Genomic DNA, 24,968 nt, shown 5'->3' with positions numbered 1-24,968 from the left:
ACACATTGCAAACGAAATGAATTCACTCAACAAAATGATTATTAACTGTAAGAAATAGTGGTTAATTATTAACAAATACTTATTAACTATTAATAAATGCCCTGATTAAAAATATTGATTGAAAAGTATTGGGAATCAGTCACCCTATGTGAACTGTATATCTATATATACATGAAAAAGAATTGAAATTATTCAAAAGTATTCTAATTTCATCATTTTCAATCCTTTTCAATCAATATTTTTAACCAGGGTGTACTTTCCTCCCAAATAAATATTTATTGAATGTTAAAAAATATTTATTAAAATTAAATTAAATAAATAATTAACTGTGTTCAAATAAATTCAATTATTAATAGACAATAAATCCTTCAATCAGAATGAGTTAAAATTTTGATTGCTACTTATTTCTTTATATTTGTAAATATAAAATTTTTCAAAATAATTTATAGTCAAGCTTGACATCAACTTTCACATCTACTTTCACCTCATTACAACTTTTAGCCAGACTTCTACACATAAATTCTTATCAATAACGTTAGTTCAGATGTCGGCGTAGATTTCTAAAGCAACTTCAGTACAGATCCAATACAGATTCCTGCAGTGAAAGATTTTGAGTTGACTTTGATACAACTTGACTAAAATCCCGTCAGTGTAGGTTTTTTGACTCAAAATATGGCCATCAGAGTAGTTTGTTTATTCGTATCATAACCTCGGTCACTTCATCTAGTACTGGAACTTTGATTCATAGTTAGTTTTGTGTATTTATTTGGATTTAATAAAAAATATTTGAATATAGCATCTAAATCAGGACTTTTTAAATGCTGCAATCATTAAACTTGGAAAATCATATTGCAAAAAAGGGAGTAAGGCTTGCTTCTAAAAAGCTTCAAAATTTATGGAATTTGAACCATTTTGATTACTTATGTGCGCCTTGCAGAAAGATAATGAGTTGTGTAAAATCTTCATCAAATGCTTTAAGTAGTGACAGGGACATGAACGCAAGTGATTACGATGCTGAAGATAACAACGGTGTTACTACCGAAAATGATTTTTTTGACGATAACAATATTGTGGCAGGTAATTCCGACACTAGAACTGAAAACTCCCTGATATCTGTGTCAGTATCCACTCATTATTCTTTTTCAGGTTTGATTTTTTTTTATTGGAGTTTTTGTCCACTAATCAGTTTTTTTTTAGGGTTAAAATCAGTGTCCGGTATATAAATCACTAGTACCTTATCAGAGTTGACTATCGATACTCAATTACTTGTAATTAATCAAGCTTTGCTTTTATTAAATATAACACCGTTACATCAATACGCAGTAAGCGAGTCATCTTATTTAAGTAGCAAATATAATGAAATTTGCTCTACTTTTGCTGAATTATTAAGCCTAGATAACACCGGCACAAAAAAAAAGTGGAATGTACTTTAGATCGGACCTACCTACCGACATGTTTTTCGACCTGCTGAATCCGAATTTGAAATCCGTTTGATCAGGTCACCTTCTAGTTTTGAGTAAAATGCCAAAAACCTTAACAAAAGGCCAAAACTTGCAAAAAACTGCAGTCACAGCAATGAAAAAATTTTTGTGGATCCAGATCACGTATGATTTTTGTGTATTTCAAATAACTGAATCAAAATCTAAAAGTTAATTATCCCGGTGAGCCGTCCAATTTTGAAAAAAAAAAAAAAATGAAATGAAAGTTCTCCATTTCACTTTTGTCTTGATGGAATCTTTCTCCCTGTTCTTCACTGTAGTAACCAAGATTTTCAGGAAACTGATCATTGTGAGAATCCATGAAATGTAGTTTGAGGTTCATTAAGCAACTTAAATTTCTGAAATTTGTCACCACGCTGGTTAAAAATATTGATTGAAAAGGATTGAAAATGATGAAATTAGAATACTTTTGAATAATTTCAATTCTTTTTCATGTATATATAGATATACAGTTCACATAGGGTGACTGATTCCCAATACTTTTCAATCAATATTTTTAATCAGGGCAATTCTTCTACTAATCTCCTGTAGTTTTCACTTTTTTTATTTTCTAATAAAGGGATATTTTGAAAATCCCAAGTGTTGACCTAAAAAAAGCGTTGCAACTTTCAGGTCACAAATTTTCCATTGATGTTTGGAATACTTTATTTTATCCAATACCATATATAAGTTTTCGTAGGTCTCTTTAAGTTTAGTCGAATGAGCTATTGGGATCTGCGCCAATTCGTTCCCAATATAAAGTAATACAGTTTTGAGACTCCTAGTTAATGAATTTATTAAGAGTCTCAACTCATCGTCTTTTTAGATGTTAGATTTCAATTGATCAACCAAGCTTTTAATATCGCAACAGTACACCATCGAGTTCTAATCGTCTTTTGTAATGAATTATCGAAACTCTTCTTTTTTAGTACGATAAAAGGCAGATGATACTTCTTTAGCTAACAAATTTCTTCCTTTGAGTCTTGACCCAGTAATTCAGCTCCATTCTTAGGCAATCCTAAAAATTGACTATTAAAAATCCCATACGATCGCTTGTGCCTGCAACCAGGGCACCTCCACGTGGTGACGGTGGGCAACAAAAACATCTGTCAAAATCCCTGAGTTAACGGCGTGTGTGCCGTCATGGCAGGTACAAGTGATGAAAATATTACGATGCAGGGATTAGGAAACCCAGTATCGGCGTATGATCAGGATGAGAAAGCAGGCCCGCAGACGTCTTTATCAAGCGACAGCAGCTCTTCAGTAGAGGGAAACTCGGCTACTGGAGAGTATACCATTACAAGAAGAGAGATACGCCATGAGATAATAACAAACGGAAGAAAAATCCACTGCGTAGATCGTTTGAGAATCAAAGATTTCGATACCAACGGAGAACAGTTTGAAATTCAAGAAAATCGTTCTCTTTATTACAGTTATACGTCATTTTCTATAGATACTACAATTTTTCATATTTTAAACTTATATTTTATGCGTGAAAAAATACAAGAAAAGTATTTAATTATGTTAAATAGATTTTTTTTTCATATTGTTGATTATAATTTTCTCGATTTTTTGAGGTTTTTTAACTTTCCGCTAAGAAAATTGAAAATTTTCAAAAATCGGGAAGTTATTGGTTTCACCCCGTTTTTTGAAAATCGAGTTCTCATCAGATCTTGACGTTTTGAGGTCCTAGAAAGCTTCCCTGACTATTCCCGTGATGATGTCCACGCACGCGCACGCGCGCGCGCGTGTGTGTGTGTGACCCTTTTATAACTTTTGAACGGCTAGACCGATTTCATCGCGGTTGGTGCCATTCGAAAGGGCTTGACCAAACTTAGATTTTCTGAAAATTTGAACTGATTCGGACCAGTAGATTTTGAGAAATTGTAAAAAAAACTACAAAAAAAAATTTTTTGAAACGTGGTTTTTTTGGAATAACTTTTAAACGGCTTTACCGATAAATTCCAAAAACTAATCAGCTCTTAACATCAATAAACCACGTCGATTGCCGCCAGTCCGGTCAAAATCGGTTGATTCGTTCGTGAGATATCGTGAACGAAAGAAAACCGAAAAAAGTGTTTTTTCGGGGTTACTCTGACATTTTCGATTCGATTAATTAAAACCTGAAAATAACTTATGAGCATGATGAAACTGCGTCGAATGCCGCCAACCGCGTGGAAATCGGTTGATCCATTCAAAAGTTATCACGATTTGAAAATTCCAAAAATATTGATTTAATAAACTCCTATCAAACTTTTGAGCTCGGAGAGCTCAAAACTATACGAAAATTAGATTTTTGAGCTGGAAGAGCTCAAAAACATAATAAGTGCAATATCGAGCGCTTAATTACGAAAGTAGCAGGAAGTTGCAGGGGTGGCCGTCAGGGTCAACCGTTTTCCTAATTTTTTTAATTTTAAAATGTTAACGGGGCTAGAAAACTTCAGATTCAAACTCAGCGAAATAACATACATGAAAATCATAATCAACCTGGGTCTAAAAAAATTTTTATTTCAAAAACTTCAATTTTGCGTGATTTATTGCCATTTTTTTGGATTTTTCGTTTTTTTTTTTTTTAATTTGGAAGACTCACCGGGCCAATTAACTTTTCGATTTAGATTCAGTTATTTGAAATACACAAAAATCATACGTGATCCGGGTCTACAAAAATTTTTTCATTGAGGTGACTGCAATTTTTTGCAAGTTTTGTCCTTTTTTTGAGATTTTTTGCATTTTACTCAAAACTGGAGGGTGACCGGACCAAACAGACTTAAAATTCAGATTCAGCAGGTCGAAAAACATGTCGGTAGGTAGGTCCGGTCCAAAGTACATACCACTTTTTTTTTTGTGTACCGGTGTAACGGATTTAACCACTATGAGAATTCACTTAGCTATCAGAAAATTCTCGAAAATCTGAAAACTAAATTTGACGATAAAGCAACGTCTCGAACTGTAAAATTATAAATTTTTACACTTTTATCTTCTGATTGAAGCATTCATATCTGATAACAATGATCATGACCCTGTCGCTGTTCATGTTTTTCTGAAGATTGTTACCGATTTTATAAAAGAATTAGACCGCAATGCAGCTAATATTTTTTACTTTTCGGATGGAGCTTCACAACAATTTAAGAACTTTTAGAATTTTGTTAATATTTTTTATCACAAAGAAAACTATAACTTAGATACTTAGTGGCCATTTTACGCAGCAGCACATGGTAAAAGGCCATGTGATAGTATTGGAGGAACTGTAAAAAAAAAGCAGCAAGAGCAAGTCGTCAACGGCCGCTTGATGACCAAATAACCACTGTAATATAGTTGTACAACTAGGCGTCGAGACCAACAAGTCTACCAAATATTGTTGTCAAATTTTCACCTGAAAGAGAATATACTGAGGCAAAAAAAAAGATTATATTCGTAATACCATACCACCAAGACCATAACAAGAACTGAAAAATTTCATTGTTATTCCCAGGAACAACGGAAACATATTAATTAAAGAGTATTCAAGCTTACAAAACTGTCCTTTATGTAAAATATTTAAAAAAAACACGACAACAAATAAAAACGGTTGTCAATAGTTACTCATAAGTAAAATTAGCATTTCTTTATTTCTTTAAAATTCCTATTTGGGGCAAAAATATATCAAAATAAATTTATTATAAGTAAAAGAGAAGTAAAAAGTGTAACAAATCGGTACTGATGATAATTTATACCAGAAAAAAAATTTTGTAACTCTTAAAACTTGATAAAATATAGTAATCATGTAAGGCCCCTTACTCGACTGGGCTTTAAAGTTGAAGGATGGATAGAACTTCAAAAAAGCAAATTTTTTAAAAAATCGATGGGTACAGAAAATTTGAAAAACACGATTAAAAATTTCAAATCAAAAAATCTCGATGAAAAATAATTTGAATATTTTGTTTATATTTTTTTGTGAAAAGGTCATTTAAAAACAAAAATTTTGAAAAAAAAAAAAAACATTTGAAATTCTGCCATTATTAAGAAAGTTACGAGCGAAAAACCTAAGAAATAGCAGTTTTTTTTTTAAATTCGGTATTTTTTTAACCAGTGATCAAAAAAATCTCAAAATTTATCAGAAGGCCTCTTTTGGGGGATACTAAAAAATACTAAAAAATTGAGAGTATCTAAAGATCAAATTTTTGAAACCGTCCGATTTGTCGTGAAATGCCTCATAAGTAAATAGTAATTTTCTAAGTATAAGATTGAAAAAAATTAAGAAGTTTGGCTACTAATCTTGGATTGTGGTGTTACTATTAGAATTTCTATTTCAATTTTTTTTTTTTTTTTTTTTTAGTATATGTGCATCTAACTCATGATTTTCCAGATGTGTGTCTATTAGATTTATAAAAGTATGAGGTGATCAAAGTTCTATTGTATACGTAACATCTACTTAAATGGGATTTGATCGAAGTAATCTTGCAGTTCAGAAAAGTTGTAAATTGATTGTATTCTACAAAAATGGGATTTGATCGAGTTTAATTATCAAGAAACTTGAAATTTTTCTTAACTGTAGGATGTACTGGATGAAGATTTATTTAAATATATATATATATATATATATATATATATATATATATATATATATATATATATATATATATATATACGTAAACCATAATTTTGATATTTTAATATCTCGGTACACCCACGTAAAACTAGAAAATAGAAACTCAGATTCGTACAGATCTATATGGGGCATTCCACACCAAATCAAATGGTTTAAAAAATTTTTATTTTTAATTTCTGTTATTTTTTCATATTTTTTAGTACTCGTTAAAAAACTCATTCTCCTAAACTTTGAGATTTTTTGGGAGATTAGTTCAAAAGATATGAAATTTTCAAAAAAACCACTCTCTACATGATTTTTAGCTTACACTTTTTTTAAAAAATAGTTTAAATAAAAAAAAACTCAAAGAATAAAAAAGTTTCGTTTTTCTATGAACTTTTAGAAAAAAAAACATAAATAATTCTTTGGAAGATTTTTCCGCACTATTTTCGAGTATTAAAACTTGAAAGTCATTTTCTGAAAATCATGCGTGTTTTGATTTTCCTGAAAATTTGTGACAACAAACTACCATCTATTTCACAACTCATCAGGAGGTTACGATCGTGAACCTCCATGGCAACTAATTGTTTTTTATTTTTGAAAATTAAATGAAATTTTTTTTTCCTATTAAAAAAACATTAATTGCTGTTTTTGTCATTATAAATTATTTTATACATCATTTTTCAGTAGTTGCGTACAATTCTACGCAATCGAAAGATTTATCAAATAGGTTGTTAAATTTATGTTAAAACAATAAAAACGGTATGAAGTTTCGGTAGTTCTGTCTTGATTTTGACGGTAAATACTAGTAAAAGCTAGGAAGATAACCTGCGCAACTTTATACAGCTTTTCCTGTGATAGTTGAACTAAATCGTTTTCTCACTTCTGAAATAGATTCGTTATTTCCTCACTTGGTAGCTCTGCTTGCTATTTCATTATAAGATAATATTTAAGAAGGTATTCCAATCCTGCAATGATGGGAAATGTGTCAAACGGTCGCGCCACCACAAGTGTGTCAGGCACACTAACTGGCAACTAAAGTACTTTCATGCTAACTCCGATAATAATGAAATATTATTTTTAATAATAAATAAACGTTTAAAAAAATTATTTCCACCCTCCAATAACAATAATAAATGATAATAATTAATTAGAAACTGTTAATTCAGTTTTTTTATTGTGTCCTCAATTTCTCCGGTTAAACCGGCTTCTCTTAAATGCGGCTTATCATTTACCTTTGATTTCATTCGAAGTGCTCATTTAGTAGCACGAATGATTTTTGCTTGATTGTCTATCCATCAGACTGGGTTCGAAACCTGGTCACTGCACGTATTTTTTTTTTTAAATAATTACTTTTAACTCCTATAAATAATTTTAATTATTAATAACACTATTATAAAATTATAATAAGTATTATGATAAATATTATTACTTATAATAATTAGAGCATGGATTATTGTTTATAACAGGTGAGTAATTAGGGTATATTTTTTATTTATGTCCTTTTTTTATGGGAAAATAAATTTTATTAATTATAGATTTATAATAATAAAAATCATAAAATATTATCATAATTATTTATGATTATTTTTTTAGTATTAAGCATTAAAAATGTACGTTTTGTTTTATGTCAACGGATTAATATAATAGTTTTTAATTCATTTAATTGATGAAAGTAGTAAAAAATTTAGCGATCGTCATTTATTTAAAAAGTTCAAGTCGTTGTTAATGGCGTTTTGTTGTTGATAGTGTTTTTAGCGAAGTAACATAAAGTAAGTATGGATATTTTTTCTCAATTAATCAGCTGTACGGTGATTTAACATTGTTTATAACAATTTAAGAACTAAGATTTATTAATAGATCATGGGTGGATGCAGCTACCCTAATTGTCACAATAGAAGCGAAAAAGGTTTCAAAATGTTGCGGTTTTCTCGATCAGTTGACATGAGAAGAAAATGAGCAACTGCTTGCAATATTTCGAAACCTATTACCGATAATTTCCGCCTGTGTGAGGTACATTGGAATAGTTACAAAGCTGTCGTTTTATTTAATAATATTTTTTCAGGTAATTTAATAATTGAAATAATTAGTTTGGTAAATTTTTGTTTTAATTGTTGACAGGGCCATTTCAGTAAAGGCTTATTTGATTGTGACAATCATTCATATAAATTGAGGAAAAATGTTGTCCCAGATATTTTGAATCCATCTCCTCCTAAACCTTTCGATGCTGTTGATACTGATGATGCTGATGATGATAATGATAATAATTATTCATTCAGCAGTAAGAGACGCAAGTCTGGAGTGTCTGATTTGGCTGAAGATGAGTCTGCACTATTTTCTCAGTAAATTATAATATATTTTATAGGATAACATAACAATTTCTTAAAATTCAATATATTATTTCATGTAAAGCAGCTAGCCTTTGGAAATTTTTGATATATACACTACCGGTCAAAAGTCTTTGCCCACCCTATAGATTGCGGGTTTATACAACAAATAAAAATAATACAATTGATTTTGATACCTGTATTTAAAAAACATGAATAGATAAGAATACAGTAATGATAAAACTACAATATATAATTGATTTTTATTTAAATTTTCGATTCATCGACGTAACCTCCTTTTGCTTTGATTACTGCGGCGCACAATTTTGGCATTCTATGTATTAATTTCAATAAATAATCATCATCTACACTACTGGAAAAAATTAAGGGATCAAAAAAAAATTCCAAATTTTTCGGTAGTTTTCAACAGGCCGTAACTTTGAGAGAAATGGTCATACAGGAAATAAAAAAAAAGGAAATTGTAGCTCCAAGTGTCTAGTTTTTGGATTAGAACTTCAAAATTTTGTAGCCTCCGCGGTTTCTGAGTAATCGTAGAAAAACCAGCAACAAAAAAATTCTCAAAATTTTTTTAGTTTTTTTTTTTTGGTCTACGGGCGTGGAAAAAATTTTTTTAGCTTAACCATCATAAGGGTCGGATACTTTGTTTATTTAGCTTTAATTTCTTTTTTTAAACACCCTAATACGTCCACTCCTCGCTGAGATATCGGTCTTCAAATGGAAAAGGATCTTTTTGTCTTTGATTATCGATATCTCAGCAACCAATGATCGCACAGAAAGTTAAAGGTGGGTTTCAAAAACTTGAATGAATTCCCCTTAACGACTGTCCATTGTTTTTTCGAAAAAAAATTTTTTCTTTCCGTCACATGAATTTGAAAATGCAACAAAAAATGGGCTTTTAGTGGTTTTTTGGAAAATCAAGCGCTGGATCGAAAATATTGAGGAAACCACTAATGTTAAGTGTGCCTTTTACAGTTCAATATGTCCACAAAAACCCTACAAAGAATCAAATTAATCCAGCCAGCCGTTTTTTTGTTTCACTGGATCGAATTTTTGGAAAAATTAAAGGGTGACGTTTTTTGCTCTGAAAAGCTCATAATTTTTAAAAATGAGAAAAAAATGGTTTTTTCGAGCTTTTTCCACATTTTCGTTCCAAAAAGTGCTTAAATTTTCAAAAAAAAAAAATTTAAAAAAAAAAATTTTCAAAAAAAAAAATTTTTCGAAAAAAAAATTAAAAAAAAAAATTTTTTTTGGAAAAATTTTTTTAACAAGTTAAGGAAACTCAAAAACCATCGCCCAATGATTTTTATCACCGTTCCACCGCTGCATTCCTTGATTCTACTGATCTCCTTTTAATTAAATTAATAAAAAAAGTTAATACCCCCAATCGTATTTCGATTTTTTTCATACGCTTTTCGGAGTTTTTTTTTTCTTTTCTTTTTGTGAATCTTTAGCAAATCGCTTCATTCAACAGTTTTTTTCAAAACTAATCCCTCTGCGCTAAAAAAAATTTTTTTTAATTTTTTGATCAAAATTGAAAATTTCTAACTTTTGATTCTTAATCATGGTTAGACGACATTTATCGGAGGTGGAAGTCGCTCGGTTAGTGACTCTTATCGACGAAGGTTACACTCAACATGCAGTTGCTATCCGGATGGGTGTAAGTCAATCTGTCGTATCTCGAGCTTATACCAGATACCAAGAGACGAATCAATATCATCGTCGCCCCGGACAAGGTCGCCATCGAGTCACTAATGCCCGCGATGATCGAACAATTGTTAGAGAAGTTCGACGACAACCTTTCGTCAATGCGAATATTGTCGCTCGAAACTTCCCCAATCGCAGACAACAGCAACAACAACAGCAACAGCGACGACGGCATCAAGTGCGAAACATTTGCTCTCGAACAATCATCAACCGTCTTCGTGAAACTGGGTTACACGCACGACATCCTAATCGTGTACCCCTGTTGACAGCAAGACATCGTCGAGCTCGTTTAGCGTATGCTTACGATCATCGAAATTGGAACTTGAGGGAATGGACAAATGTTTTATTCACTGATGAGTCTCGTTTTAATCTGTATGGCAACGATTGACGTCCTCTCGTTTGGCGCCGTCGTGGAGAACGTTTTCGCCAGAACTTTGTCCGTCCAGTCGTTGCCTACGGCGGTGGATCAGTTATGGTGTGGGGCGGCGTTTCACGAAATTGGAGAACACCTTTGGTAATTGTACGCGAAAATTTGACAGCTAGACGTTACATCGACCAAATTTTAAGGCCCATTGTTCTGCGCAGACGACAACATCTGAGGTCGTTCATATTGATGCAAGATAATGCACGTCCACACACAGCCTACATTACCCGGCGCTTCTTTGAGCGGCATGACATCACATTGGTGCGACACCCAGCAATGAGTCCAGATCTCAACCCCATAGAGCACGTTTGGGACATAATGGGCCGTCGGTTGCGCAGAGAGTATCCAAATTTACAGAACTTAGCTGCTTTGGAACGCGCGCTTCAACACATTTGGAATACCATTCCGCAGCCTCAAATTACCGTCTGCATAAATATAGCTGAACGTTTGAGAGCCGTTATTGAAAACAGGGGTGGTAATACCCGGTATTGAACCAACAAAAACCTGCAGAGAATGAGTTTGGAGTCATTAAATACGGTGGAACTGACGAGCCACCGGGTCTCAATTCTCCTGAACTACCTCACACACACACACACACACACACACACACACACACACACACACACACACACACACACACACACACACACACACACACACACACACACACACACACACACACACACACACACACACACACACACACACACACACACACACACACACACACACACACACACACACACACACACACACACACACACACACACACACACACACACACACACACACACACACACACACACACACACACACACACACACACACACACACACAGAAGCGTAAATCCGACTGCGCGACCTCCACGTGGTACGCTTTGGATAACGCTAATGCCGGCGGTAATTGTTTTCTTAAACTTTTCAAGAGAAAAATTTCAAAAAAATTTTTTTTTTTTTTTCAATTTAAGCACTTTCTGGAACAAAAATGTGGAAAAAGCTCGAAAAAACAATTTTTTTCTCATTTTTAAAAATTATGAGCTTTTCAGAGCAAAAAACGTGATCCTTTAATTTTTTCAAAAATTCGATCAAGTGAAACAAAAAAACGGCTGGCTGGATTAATTTGATTCTTTGTAGGCTTTTTGTGGACATATTGATCTGTAAAAGGCACACTTAACATTAGTGGTTTCCTCAATATTTTCGATCAAGCGCTTGATTTTCCAAAAAACCACTAAAAGCCCTTTTTTTGTTGCATTTTCAAATTCATGTGACGGAAAGAAAAAATTTTTTTTCGAAAAAACAATGGACAGTCGTTAAGGGGAATTCATTCAAGTTTTTGAAACCCCCCTTTAACTTTCTGTGCGATCATTGGTTGCTGAGATATCGATAATCAAAGACAAAAAGATCCTTTTCCATTTGAAGACCGATATCTCAGCGAGGAGTGGACGTATCAGGGTGTTTAAAAAAAGAAATTAAAGCTAAATGAACAAAGTATCCGACCCTTATGGTGGTTAAGCTAAAAAAATTTTTTCCACGCCCGTAGACCAAAAAAAAAAACTAAAAAAATTTTGAGAATTTTTTTGTTGCTGGTTTTTCTACAATTACTCAGAAACCGCGGAGGCTACAAAATTTTGAAGTTCTAATCCAAAAACTAGACACTGGGAGCTACAATTTCCTTTTTTTTTATTTCCTGTATGACCATTTCTCTCAAAGTTACGGCCTGTTGAAAACTACCGAAAAATTTGGAATTTTTTTTTGATCCCTTAATTTTTTCCAGTAGTGTATTTGGTTCCATTCATTTTGCAGGATTTCCCAAAGGTGTGAAGCAGAAGTAGGACACTGCTTTCTGACTTCTCTGTCCAATTTATCCCACAACAACTCTATCGGATTAAGGTCGGGCGACTGTGACGGCCAAATCATGACTTTGAGCACATTCTTCTTTTCCAATTGTTCTAAATACTCTTTACAAAGCTTAGATGAATGCTTAGGATCGTTGTCGTGTTGGAAGATAAATTTTCTGCCGATCAGGCGCTGGCCAGAACGGACTACATTTTCCTTTAGGATTTTTTTATAGCCTTCTTTCTTGAGAATTCCTTCAATTTTTACCAAGTCTCCAGTCGCTCTTCCTCCGAAACATCCCCAAACCATCACTGAGCCTCCACCGTGTTTCACAGTAGGGATTACACATGCATCTAACATCCGTTCTTGACTTGACCTGCGCACAAAAACTCTTCTTTTAGACCCAAAAACCTCGAACTTCGACTCATCGCTAAATAAAACGTTCTCCCACTCTTCTTGCATCCAATTTTTATGTTCTCGGGCCCATTGCAACCTCTTGATTTTATTCTGACGTCTTAAAAGTGGTTTCTTCACTGCCACCCTCCCAAAAAGGCCAACTTCTCTCAATCTCCTTTTCTCAGTAGAAGTACTCACAGGCGAATCCCTAGACGAATTGATTTGAGCTGCGATCTCTGGGCCTGTGAGTCGTCGATCTCGTTTGCTGATCAATGCAATACGTTTATCTTCAGCAATTGTGGTTTTTCGAGGCCGCCCTGAACGGTTTCTATCGTGGAGACTTTTGGTGGATGCATATTTATTAACATTATAGTCCACGGTTCGTCGAGATATTTTCAATTCAGAGGCAATAGCACGGTTACTTTTGCCTTGATTATGAAGACTAATGATAAATGCACGATTTTCGATTGATAGCTTCTTGTTTTTCCTCATTTTTAGACTTTTTGATCCGAATTTGTGAGAACGAAAAGAATCCAATTATGAACTTCACAGAAAAAAGTTAATATCACTGTAACGCCCTTTCTTTCCGTTTAAAACTGCAGAATGGGACTAAACTACAAGAGTAAACACCAAAATAATAATTCACTTTTACACAAATAAAAAAAGAGTCGGGTACTTGAAAGTATTAATTTTTCACAGACACCCACAAAATATAAAAATGTTCTATTATAGAGTAAACCAATTACAGAGAATGAAATTTTTGTTCAATATAAGATCGTTCTGAACTTAGTTTGACAATTATGAGAGAAAAATTCGGAAGAGAGTAATATATTGAAACAGAAGTATGGTTGAACGGGTGGGCAAAGACTTTTGACCGGTAGTGTATTTAAATGTCAGTTGGGTAAGTGAAATATCAGTAGGAAAAATGTTAACTGTTGTTTTGTTTTATATCTGTATCTTCTCATTTTTGATAGCATGACATTTCTAATTATAAAAATAAAAGGCTAAACGTAAAATATATTAAATCTGGCAGTAATATTTCTTGAAAAGTTATTGGTATGGGCTTTTATAAACAAATATACTTATTACACAGAAAGAAAAATTTTTTGACTGGAGAACAAAATTCTTGGTTTAAGAAAAGTTTCTGGTGTCTGAAAAAAGACCGAAGTTGTTTTGGCTGAAGTAAAAATTTTTCTTGAAATTTTATTGTTAGAATTAGGTAGGGCCTTTCAAATAAACAATACCAATTAATAGTTAAGAGTATTTATTAATATGTGCATCCGCACGTTACCAAAACTCAATCGGAAGTAAGTGGTGGTACAGTTCTCAAATCTCATCTCAGGCAGGGATCATGACATCACATGACCTCCCCACTACTCATGGGGTAAGACCGTTAGGCGTTACTTCCAACATTTATTTTTAGTGGAAGTAATTTTTTCTTGATTCAAATTATCATAAATACTTGATACAATTAATTTGGTTTAAATAAGTGAAATTTCTTGTCAAAAAAATTTTTTTTTCGCTCAAAAAAATAATTAGGAAGAAAAATATTTTCTTGGCTCAAGTGAACCTTTTTTCTGTATATTTTTATAACATTCAATGTACACTCATTATCTGCACTTATACTTGAGATTTATTTTACTCTGTCAAATGTAACTTCTGATCTTTTAATGTTATATTTTATTACTCATTTATTCTATTAATAATTATTTCGTCTATAATTTAGGATTGGGCATCTCAGCAGATGAAAATATTGAAGTCATTCGAGAAGATTTACTAGATGAAGCTTCAAATAATTTCACTGACATCTACTCACCTCACAATCTACATAAATCACCACGAGAGTTGCAGCTAGAGCAACAGATTGATAAGCTTCTCAACGAAAATGCTTCATTGAAAAGCCAGGTAATAAAATATTAAAATTAAAATTTTTTTTAATTTAATTATTTAAAAACTTATTAATGAGTACAATGTAATTTAGCTATAATTCATAGCTAAATTTGTCATTAAAGACAAACTTTTTGGAGTTGGGGAAATAAAGGATAAAGGGAAAGGGGGGACCTTTACTCAGTGGGATTTTTTTTGTTACGCGATTGAAGGTTTTTAAAGTAATCTAATATACATTTTATTATATTAAAAACCTAATTAATTACTGTAAAATATTAATTTCAGGTTATTCACATGACTGAAAGGTCGACAACATTCGATAAGAATTTGAAGAAGTTCCTAAATCCAGATCAGCTGTCAGTTTTAAAAGGTAATGCTGCTACAAACTCCAAACCTTGGTCTGAAGAAACCATAAAGAAAGGTCTACGAATTCGATTATTAATGGGTACTAAAGCCTACAAAAATTTAAGGGACACTGAAGGGTTTCCCTTACCTGCTTTTTCTACCTTATATAATCGATTGTTTGGTTTTAATTTTGCTCCTGGAATTTTCAATAATATAATTGAATGGCTAGGGGTTAAAATTCAACAAGAACACGATCAGACTGCTCATTATTGTATATTGGCTTTAGATGAGATGTCTATTCACCCGGCTGTTGAGTATGATCGTGCTCTAGGAAAATTTATTGGGTTAGTGACTCCAGAACTAGCGAGAGATTCAGCTGAGGCTGACTCAATGGCTTCTCATGCAATAGCATTTGTCGCTCGTGGATTGAAAAGTCATTGAAAGCAGTTAATTGGTTATGCTTTGACTGGAAAATCTGTTACTTCGACACTTCTCTGGAATTATGTTCAAGAAATAATTAAATTGCTATACCAACACGGAATTGTTGTAAAATGCATTGCTACAGATGAAGGATCTACCAATGTTGGAATGTGGACACTTAATAGCATATCATCCAGTCGCTTTTTTATCTCTTCATTTAGTCAGCATCCATCAAACTCCGAGGGACGTCTTCATTGTACTTCTGATGTTCCGCACGTACTAAAACGAATTTGGTCACAATTATTAAAGACTAAATTCATTTTAAGCGCAGCTACAGTTGAAGCAAACAACTTACCATCAGTCGAAGTGGATATAACGCATGTTCGGCGACTTATGGAATTACAGTCAGTTGGTGGGCCTGTACTGGTCAAAGGTCTTACTGCTGCAATTCTGGATCCATCACAATTTGATAAAATCCATGTAGGACTTGCTAGAAAAATTTTTAGCAATGAAATGGGACATGCGTTGGTTCTGTCTGCTCAAACTGGTCTTCTTCCTCAAGAAGCTGTAATAACCGGTTGGTTTATTACACTGTGCAGTCAGTGGTATGAGTCAATGGTATGTCGACATAAAAGTAACTCACTTGGAACTGATAAAGCATCATTAGATCGAGTAGAGTTTCTACAGAGTTTCATTGAAATTATCAGACAACTCCAATTTAGCTCTGATAATAAATGGAAACCGATTCAACGAGGCATAATTCTTGCTACAACTACTGCATTTAATTTACGAGAAGATTTAGTTATCTCTGGAAAATTGCAGTATCTTCTTACCGAGCGACTAACTTCTAGTTCTGTGGAAAATTTATTTTCTCAGGTTCGAGCTGGTGGTGATATTCACCCTAAACCTCGTCAATTACGCTATAGAATGCGCTTGATTGCAGTGGCTCAGTATTTACGAGTTCCATCATCTGCATCTTATGAAAATGATGATGAACCGTACTATGTAGAGTTCCTCAAACAAAAGAAGACTGAACTTCAAACTGATGATGATGAAACGCAAAGTTGCATCGAAATACCACAGAATAGTGAATTATCTGAAATCCAGAACTATGGACTTTATTATCTTTGTGGTTGGGCAGTGTTTGTTTCTGCGAATAGTTGCAGTGATTGCGAAACTGCAATAATCTCTCCGGTACCTTTGTCGAATGCGAGCAGTGCTTGGACGGATGCAATAAATCGGGGAAATTTGAAACATCCGACTGAAGCAGTATATCAGCTTTTGAAGACTGCTGAAAAAGTTTTTACGACGTACAGAAAATCACTTCTACATTTGCAGTCTGTCCATCAGGTCTTAATGAAGATTGTCCAAGAAGCTGTTAATGACTCCATAATTTTTCCAAAGTGTCATGAAATTCGTGATAAAGTACTTAGAAAATTTATTTCATTGCGACTACATATTCTCGCTAAAGATATTACGGTGCAGCCAGACAATCCGAATTTAGTAATATTCAGCTCTCGAAGTGCATACATGCGTACTTCTACAAAAATGTCCGTGTATGCATTATTTACTTTTTATTAATTGTTTATATTCTTTCTCAATAAAATTGAGATTTGAAAATTTTAAACATATTTTATGTATACTGCTATTATTTATCAAATTTTTATTGTAATTTTACGTACTTCAATTGTTTATTGTTCAATATAATTAATACTGCATTACTTGTTTGAATAAATAACATAAATATATACCCTAATTACTCACCTGTTATAAACAATAATCCATGCTCTAATTATTATAAGTAATAATATTTATCATAATACTTATTATAATTTTATAATAGTGTTATTAATAATTAAAATTATTTATAGGAGTTAAAAGTAATTATTTAAAAAAAAAAAAATACGTGCAGTGACCAGGTTTCGAACCCAGTCTGATGGATAGACAATCAAGCAAAAATCATTCGCGCTACTAAATGAGCACTTAGAATGGAATCAAAGGTAAATGATAAGCCGCATTTAAGAGAAGCCGGTTTAACCGGAGAAATTGAGGACACAATAAAAAAACTGAATTAACAGTTTCTAATTAATTATTATCATTTATTATTGTTATTGGAGGGTGGAAATAATTTTTTTAAACGTTGATTTATTATTAAAAATAATATTTCATTATTATCGGAGTTAGCATGAAAGTACTTTAGTTGCCAGTTAGTGTGCCTGACACACTCGTGGTGGCGCAACCGCTTGACACATTTCCCATCATGCATTGCAGGATTGGAATACCTTCTTATATATTATCTTATTTCATTATCTCAACAATACCGCCCTGGTGGAATTCGATAGCTGTTGGATTATTTATCTATCGCCACTAACCTAAATTGTATTTATTGCACTGTTTATTGTTGAAAATTCACTTTTACCTGTTTTATGTCTATTAATTCGTTTTGTTCGATAAACATTGCGTTATCGAGTCTAAAGTTTGATTCCATAATTGATGTAACACATTGAAAATTAATAACCGTAAAAAAAGTCAAGGATTAAGACGAGGTTCTAAAAGCTTACAAAAATTATAACAAAAAAAAAGAATTAATGATTTTAAATAGGAAAAAAAAAAGGAATTATTTTATTTTCAAAAGTCAAAAAGAAAATGGTCGCCATGAAGATCCCACGATCGGAACCACCTGAAGAATTGAGGGATAGATTGTAGTTTGTTGTCACAAATTTTCAAGAGTATCAAAATATGCATGATGCCCTAAAATTGACTTTAAAGTTTTAAAACTTGAAAATAACGTGGAAACATTTTTTCAAAAATTATTCGTATTTTTTTTCTAAAAGTACACGGAAAAACGAAACTTTTTTATCCTTTGAGTTTCTTTATTTAAACCATTTTTTAAAAAGTTATAGGCAAAAAATCATGAAGAAAGCGGTTTTTTTGAAAATTTAATGTCTTTTGAACCAATGATTAAAAAAATCTTAAAATTTAGGGGGTTGAGTTTTTTGGTAAGTACTAGAAAATTAAAAAAAAAATGACAGAAATTAAAAATTCAAATTTTTAAAACCATCCGATTTGGCGTGAAATGCCCCATATAAATATAAAAACTTGCTACCGAAAAATTATAAAATTAATTTCATAAATTATGATTATGGCTATAGTTGAAAGGAGACAAGGGATCAGATGGCTTACCTGGGATACCAGGTGAAGATGGTCAACGAGGCTTACCAGGTCCACCAGGACCTCCTGGTCCTCCTGGTCTATCATTTGTTGGTCAAAAGGGTGAACCAGGGATTGGTCGAAGCTACAATTCTGGAGAAAAAGATTATTATGGATCTCGTCCAGGTATATTTTTTTTTACTAAACGTGATTCAATTCATTTTGATTATTGCTAATTACTCAACTGCCTACATGCAACCAGGATCACGGAGTAATATTGAAGAATTAAAAGTCATTCAAGAATTAAAACAATTAAAAGACTTAAAAGATTATTTAGGTAAAATTTTTTTTTTTTAAGAATTATTTAAACCAACACTTTTCACAGTTACTATACATCCAATTCACGCAAACATTGTGAAGATATCACGATTTGGTATCTTCTAGATCAATTTTCACTAAATATATTAAACTTGTCCTATCCCGAAATGAGGAAACGTTTATTTCAGATCTCGCCAAAGGCTTAACCTTTCGGTGAGGGATTACCTCCTGTATCTTTCATGAATATTTACCCAAAGTTGCCGATCTTAGGCCTCATTCAAGGCTCAAGAAAGAGAAATTCTTCCCATCCCCCTTGCGTCTATGGTTTCTGTAGTGCTAGGTAGTACTTCTAAGGTCCATAAGTTGTCAGTAAATGCTACGATTCACGCTGGCAAGGACTTGGTCAGTTCAAACTTTTAACAAGACCATTTCTCACCGTTGGGGGTAGGGAACGTTTCATATTTTAGTTTTGTGCCTTTTGCTTGACTAATCGAAGAAATGTTCAGCTTCTTCCGGCACCAAACATATACTGCGACTCTAAAAAGAATCATCTCTATCTACCCTTACTATTTGCAAATAAATCCGAGAGTTTTATTTAATTGCTCATTAATTTAACGCAACACCACAAACCATAATTGAAATTTTAAAATAAATTATTAAGAGAAAGAAAACACTCAACACTTCAGCATGTCCACTTGAAGCTCTTGAAGTTCCTGCGACCTTACCACTTGTAATGAACAACTTGAGCAAGCCTAGCACCACTTTGCGCCTCTTTCCTGATATTTTTATCAACCGTTTCACCCAGTAGATCAAATCAAACTCTAGCTGCTTTGACTATGTCAGCTTTCATGCAGATTGCCTATGCCGAATGCTGTCCACCTTAGATCCAAAGGTCGGCCAAAAGGTCTCGCTGCGACACATCCTCTTTTGCACCAATAGCTAGAAGCGTAAGATCATAAACAGGTTTTCTCGATGTTGATAGCAGTAATATCGCTGTGTGTCTGGAGATTCGGAAGAGGCTGCCCTGGTCAGAGGGACAACTCTTAAACTACTCAATCAGCACTTAAAAATTCTAGATACTTGATCTAATAGACGACCTAGCTGCTTTTTTACTACCTCGTTTGCTTTGATTATCGATCTGACCAACGGACACTGCGTTATTTAGAAGTAGTGATCGATATGAAGCTTTTTTTCCGAGAACACCTCAAAAACGCATGCGCAAAATCTAACAAAACAGTATCCAACCTGTCGAGAATCATGACCTATACAGTGGGACCACGAACAAGAAAACGGAGAGTGCTTCTAGAAGTAGTCTACTCGATATTACTCTACGGAGCAAAGATATGGGCTAATATCCTTAAACAAAAGATTTACCGGCGCGAGATCGCGGGAGTACAACGACAAGGAGCGCTCATAGTCACCTGTGCATGGTTTCAGAAGCAACTGTATTGGTCGTAGCAGGAGCCACGCCAATCAAATTACTAGCATTTATGAGGGTGAAAATCTACGACGCCTAAATAAATAGTGACAACTCTAAGGAGGCAAGAGCGAAGATAAAGGCGAAAACGTTACATGAGTGGCAGAATCGACGGACAACCGGGGAAATAGGCAGATGGACGGAGCACCTGATTCCAGACATCAGCGTCTGGCTTTCTCCGAAGCACGGGGACACGGACTTCTTCCTCACCCAGCTATTGAAGGGACACGGACAGTTTAACGGCTATCTCTTCAAGATGGGACTGCACCACAAGCCGACGTGCAAATACTGCCTGAACAGAATTGACGACGCCGAACACACTTTCATCCAGTGCTTACTGTGAAAGAACTAGAGAAGCAACACCAAAGATACTCTTGACACCACGCTCTCCCCGGAGAGCTTGGTAACTTGCATGCTCAAAAAGAAGAAAACTGGTCAGCTGTCGCAGCCTACTTAGTGCCTTTTTAGAACGAAAACTCACAGGAAGGGACTAGTAACTAGGAGTAGGTGTCGTAAAACGCAACACGGACTGCATTGAAGTAATGCTAACTCGGTTCCGATCCAGCCTTCCTTATAACATTTATGAGGAAGGGGAGAGGAGTCTTTTTTAGTGGATAAGAATCCCACACTACCGACCATCATCCTTCAATGATAGCGGGATCTTTGGAAGATTTTTTTCGCTATTCTATATAAAAAAAAAAAAAAAAAAAAAACGATGTGGTGGACCAAAAAGATGGGACACCAGGTAGGAATGAAGTTCCTTCGGCTAATGTAGAATCGACACAATTTGCATAAAAAAAATTGTGCTCAATTTCATGTAGGTTTTCTTGATTTTTTTCTCTTAAATTTTGCTGATTGGTTTTTATTTAAGTACAGGAAAGTATTCAGGAAATTCAGTATTTTAGGAAATAATAAATTACTTAAAATAAAAAAAAATCGTAATTTCAATTATCAACTAAAATAATAAAATATGTCTCTTTATTTTTGTTTGACAACATAAAATTACATAGAAATATGTATTTATGGATTCATGAGTTCATGAATTCATGAGTGTCTCGCGTGCCTAAAGGTAAAAGGGCTTATAACAATTTATGCGCCCTTTTACCTTTGCAAAGGTAAAAGGGCGCATATTATTTTTTTATTCCCCATTAAGTAGTAGACACATTCTACACTTAAATTTTAAAAAAGTATTTGAAAGGTAAAAAGGACGTATGTCTTCAATTATACGCTTTTTTGCCGTAAGGAACTTCGTTCCAAAAAAAAACATACACGCATACACATACACATACATATACACATACGTACATACATATACACCCACACATTAAAAAAATATTAAAAACAATCAAGAAGGTTCTATTATAGTTAAAATTTAGATATGCCATATAAATATAAAATCATTAATTATCAAATGAATTTAATTCAATATTATTTAAGTTTTTTCTGAATCAACTAATTTTTGAGTTGAGGAATATCAATAGTTTACAATTGATGATTATAAAATATTCGAATTATTCATTTAATATTTATGTTTCTTATAGGATAGTTAATTATTTATGATTCAACCTAGTGACATAATCTTTTTAATTAACATTGTTTCAATAATAATATTTTTCACATGAATTAAAAGACTTACAAATATTGTAGCAGAAAACTAGATTTTGTTTCCAATAAAATCCCAAAAAATGGTCTATAATGTTAATTTTAAGAAACATGGATAGAATTGCTCGATTCGATAAACAAAATGATTAACTCTGTATTGACAAATTATGAACTCAATGAAAAGATACCTAAATATAACAGGCCCACAAAAAAAGTTGTCTGTACTGGGTGTTTGACAAAGATATTTTAACGTACTGTTTACCCTTGAGTACGAATCTGAAGTCAAAATTGAGGGTCAAACTGCAAAAAACGGAGAAAAGTAAAAAAAACCTGATAAAATTTACGATCTAATCATTTTTTCTACATTATAATTATAATCTTATTATCTTTTTATCTTTTATTTTTATCTTTTTTCGGCCCTTCTCTCTTCAGATGACCTGTGAAACTGATTTCTGCTCCGTTGTTTTGCTCTCTGTTGCGTTTCTCTTTATAGCATCCAGTAGTATCTGAACATATTTACTCCACACTGCCCCTAAAATTACCGTTCGAATTCTCCAAGATCTTGATAAAATCCCTCACCTTGCTCTTCGCTAATATCTCCGTTGTTCTCCGGAAAGTGGTTGAGATGCGAATCAAAAAAGTGAAATTTCAAATTCATTAGGCAACCTGAACGCTGAAAGTTTGCGATCATATTGGACACAATATTTTCGTAATCAGCATCCTCGGTGTAACCTAAAAATGTGGTACACACTTCCTCGAAGCTTAGCCATGATGCCTCTTCTTTTCATCCATAACTGAAACAAATGTTTTATCTTTGAATTTCGCATTTGATTTGTGCTTAAACACTTGACGCAGGTATGTATAGCACTCTCAATCTTTATCAAGAGCTTTCACAAGCTTTTTAGTAACTCAAGTTTAATATGAAGAGGAGGAATCAGAACTTTGGCTGGCTCAACAAGCGGTTTTCTTATTATTATGTGATCCAACCTTAAATGCAGATTTCGAAGGCCAAACTTTTTTAACGTAGTGATTTTTGCTATCTCTACTCTCAAACATACACAAATAACATGGATACTTCGTGAATGAAGATTGTTGTCCAAGGATCATAAACAAAATCTTCAAATCACCATATACTTGCCATTTATATTCTTGAAACTTAATTTGTTCAGGATAATTTCTAGATTTATTAACTCTTCTTCAAGTACAGTTGAGTGAGCTAAAGGTAAAGAAACAAACGTTTCAGTGTTGTGAAGAAAAACTACCTTAAGACTGCGTTAAAACGAGTCAATAAACAACCACCAATCTTTAGGTTTATATAAATTTGGCTTTAATTCGGTAACATGACGTACAATCCGAGGCCATTATATCCGCGACACTATATCCGCAACAATATATCCGTGTGACTTAAAATCCTTGGTGTTATATCCATGCCATAATATCTTCGTGCCATCGTATTTTCGATGTTACATCCGTGAAGACGGGAAAAAAATTAAACGGGGTCCAGGGACGAAGCCCCAGTGAGGTTCGTTGGAAAATTAATGACGTTATATATAAATGTAATGTGGCGTACTTGTACATGAGTATGTTGTAATTGATCTTTAAAAAATGTATTTATATTTGTAGTTGCCGTTGTGAAGATAAGCGCTTCAACATTATTGTGAATTATTAATACTATGTTGACAATATGCTCAGTTATACTTTGGCTTAATCCTCGGGGAAAGGATGGAGGGCTTATACCGGTTTTATATGTTGCTGTTGTTGTTGTTGTTGTTGTTGTTGTTAATGATAATAATGATGATGATGACCATGGATTCTATGTCGTAAAACCTTTAATTCATCCACAATTCCTTTTACATCAGTGTAATGAAGCAAATTTTCCTCTTCTTTAAAAAATTTACGGAAAGCTTCCTCTTTATTCCGTTAAAATAAAACTTTAGTACTTTTTGTCAAAAGATTTTCCCTTTCTACTTTCGAAGCCAATATTTCAGCTGCTTCTTCTGAGAGTTTAGCTTCTCTAAATCAATCATTTAGATGTTTTGGTCGTATTTTTCTGGCTCTTTCTCTTCACCGATCGAGCTTTCCGACTTAGACGAGGAAAATGTCAACTCGTCGTCGGAAACTCATTCTCATATTCTAGCGCTTTCTTGCAAAATATCGCGCCTTCACTGGTTTCGATATTACAAAATGTTGACTACCGAATTCTTCTGGACATCCCGTCAGAAGGCAGTTGTCATCGTAGTCCGATCACTTCGTGGTAGCAGGTTTTTCTCTAAATTATTCTATAACTAATTTGAATTAGGATGTTATAGACCAAAATGATGTTATGTTTTCTATTTCATTTATTTTAACATGCGACGTTTAATCAGTTCTATTCTTATATCATCAGGCACCTTAAAATTTTACAATATAAAAACACATAGTCCTTAATTTACAAAAATTACTGCGCATGATATTGATGAATACAAAATAGTGTATTACACACCTAGGGAAGTAAAATAAGAAATGTCTCTCAGCTTCGCCTCGGCCAACAATTACATGTGATCTGAGGAGTTCTTACTTTACTTCCCGAGGAGTGTATGCTAGTTTTTTTTTGCTCGACGAAGGCAGAAAGTGGCAACATCGCTTAGAGCAGTGAGCCGAAAGCTGACGGTTTCTGTCCGTCGAGCAAAAATAGTATATTACACCCCTTGAGAAGGAAAAGAAGAAAGATCGCAGATCACATGTAATTGTTGGCTGAGGCGAAGCCAAGATCAACAAACATGTGATCTGGGGTTTTCTTTTTTGCTTTCCAAGGGCTATACTCCATTTTTTTGTCCGACGAAGGCAGAAAGCGGCAACTTTGTTTAGCGCAGCGGAACGAAAGTTGCCACTTTCCGCCTGAAGGGCAAAAATCATTTCTATTCTTATGTTTAGAGTGCGTAATAAATAAAATAAGACATTTCTAATTAAGTATATTAACCTCGCCAACAATATGTTTAAAAAATTCGTCCATTATTTTCTAGTTAATAATGATAAGT

At 33.5% G+C, this 24,968-nt stretch overlaps 1 protein-coding gene across 15 annotated transcripts in view; it reads left to right on the top strand.

The window, feature by feature from the left end:
* The window catches only part of Mp (collagen XV/XVIII-type protein multiplexin), a 622,917-nt gene that overhangs the window by 463,161 nt on the left and 134,788 nt on the right, over window positions 1-24,968 (top strand). For 14 of the 15 annotated variants that reach the window (XR_012479230.1, XM_074243321.1, XM_074243325.1 and 11 more), the window contains 2 exons: window positions 18,557-18,740; window positions 18,817-18,891. Coding sequence is in view for 14 of the 15 variants with exons in the window: in XM_074243321.1 (XP_074099422.1) it covers window positions 18,557-18,740; window positions 18,817-18,891 (259 nt within the window). In the remaining variant the exon portion in view is untranslated. The remainder of the gene's footprint in view (window positions 1-18,556; window positions 18,741-18,816; window positions 18,892-24,968) is intronic. The other variant, XM_074243330.1, reaches the window with a different exon arrangement.

The sequence above is a fragment of the Cotesia typhae genome, unplaced genomic scaffold (genome assembly GCF_013202065.1).
Source record: "Cotesia typhae breed Kobodo isofemale line unplaced genomic scaffold, CoteBio_Ctyphae contig_4, whole genome shotgun sequence".
Classification (NCBI taxonomy): domain Eukaryota; kingdom Metazoa; phylum Arthropoda; class Insecta; order Hymenoptera; family Braconidae; genus Cotesia; species Cotesia typhae.
The sequence above is the reverse complement of the archived record's forward strand: the minus strand, read 5'-3'. Positions and strand labels throughout refer to the sequence as shown.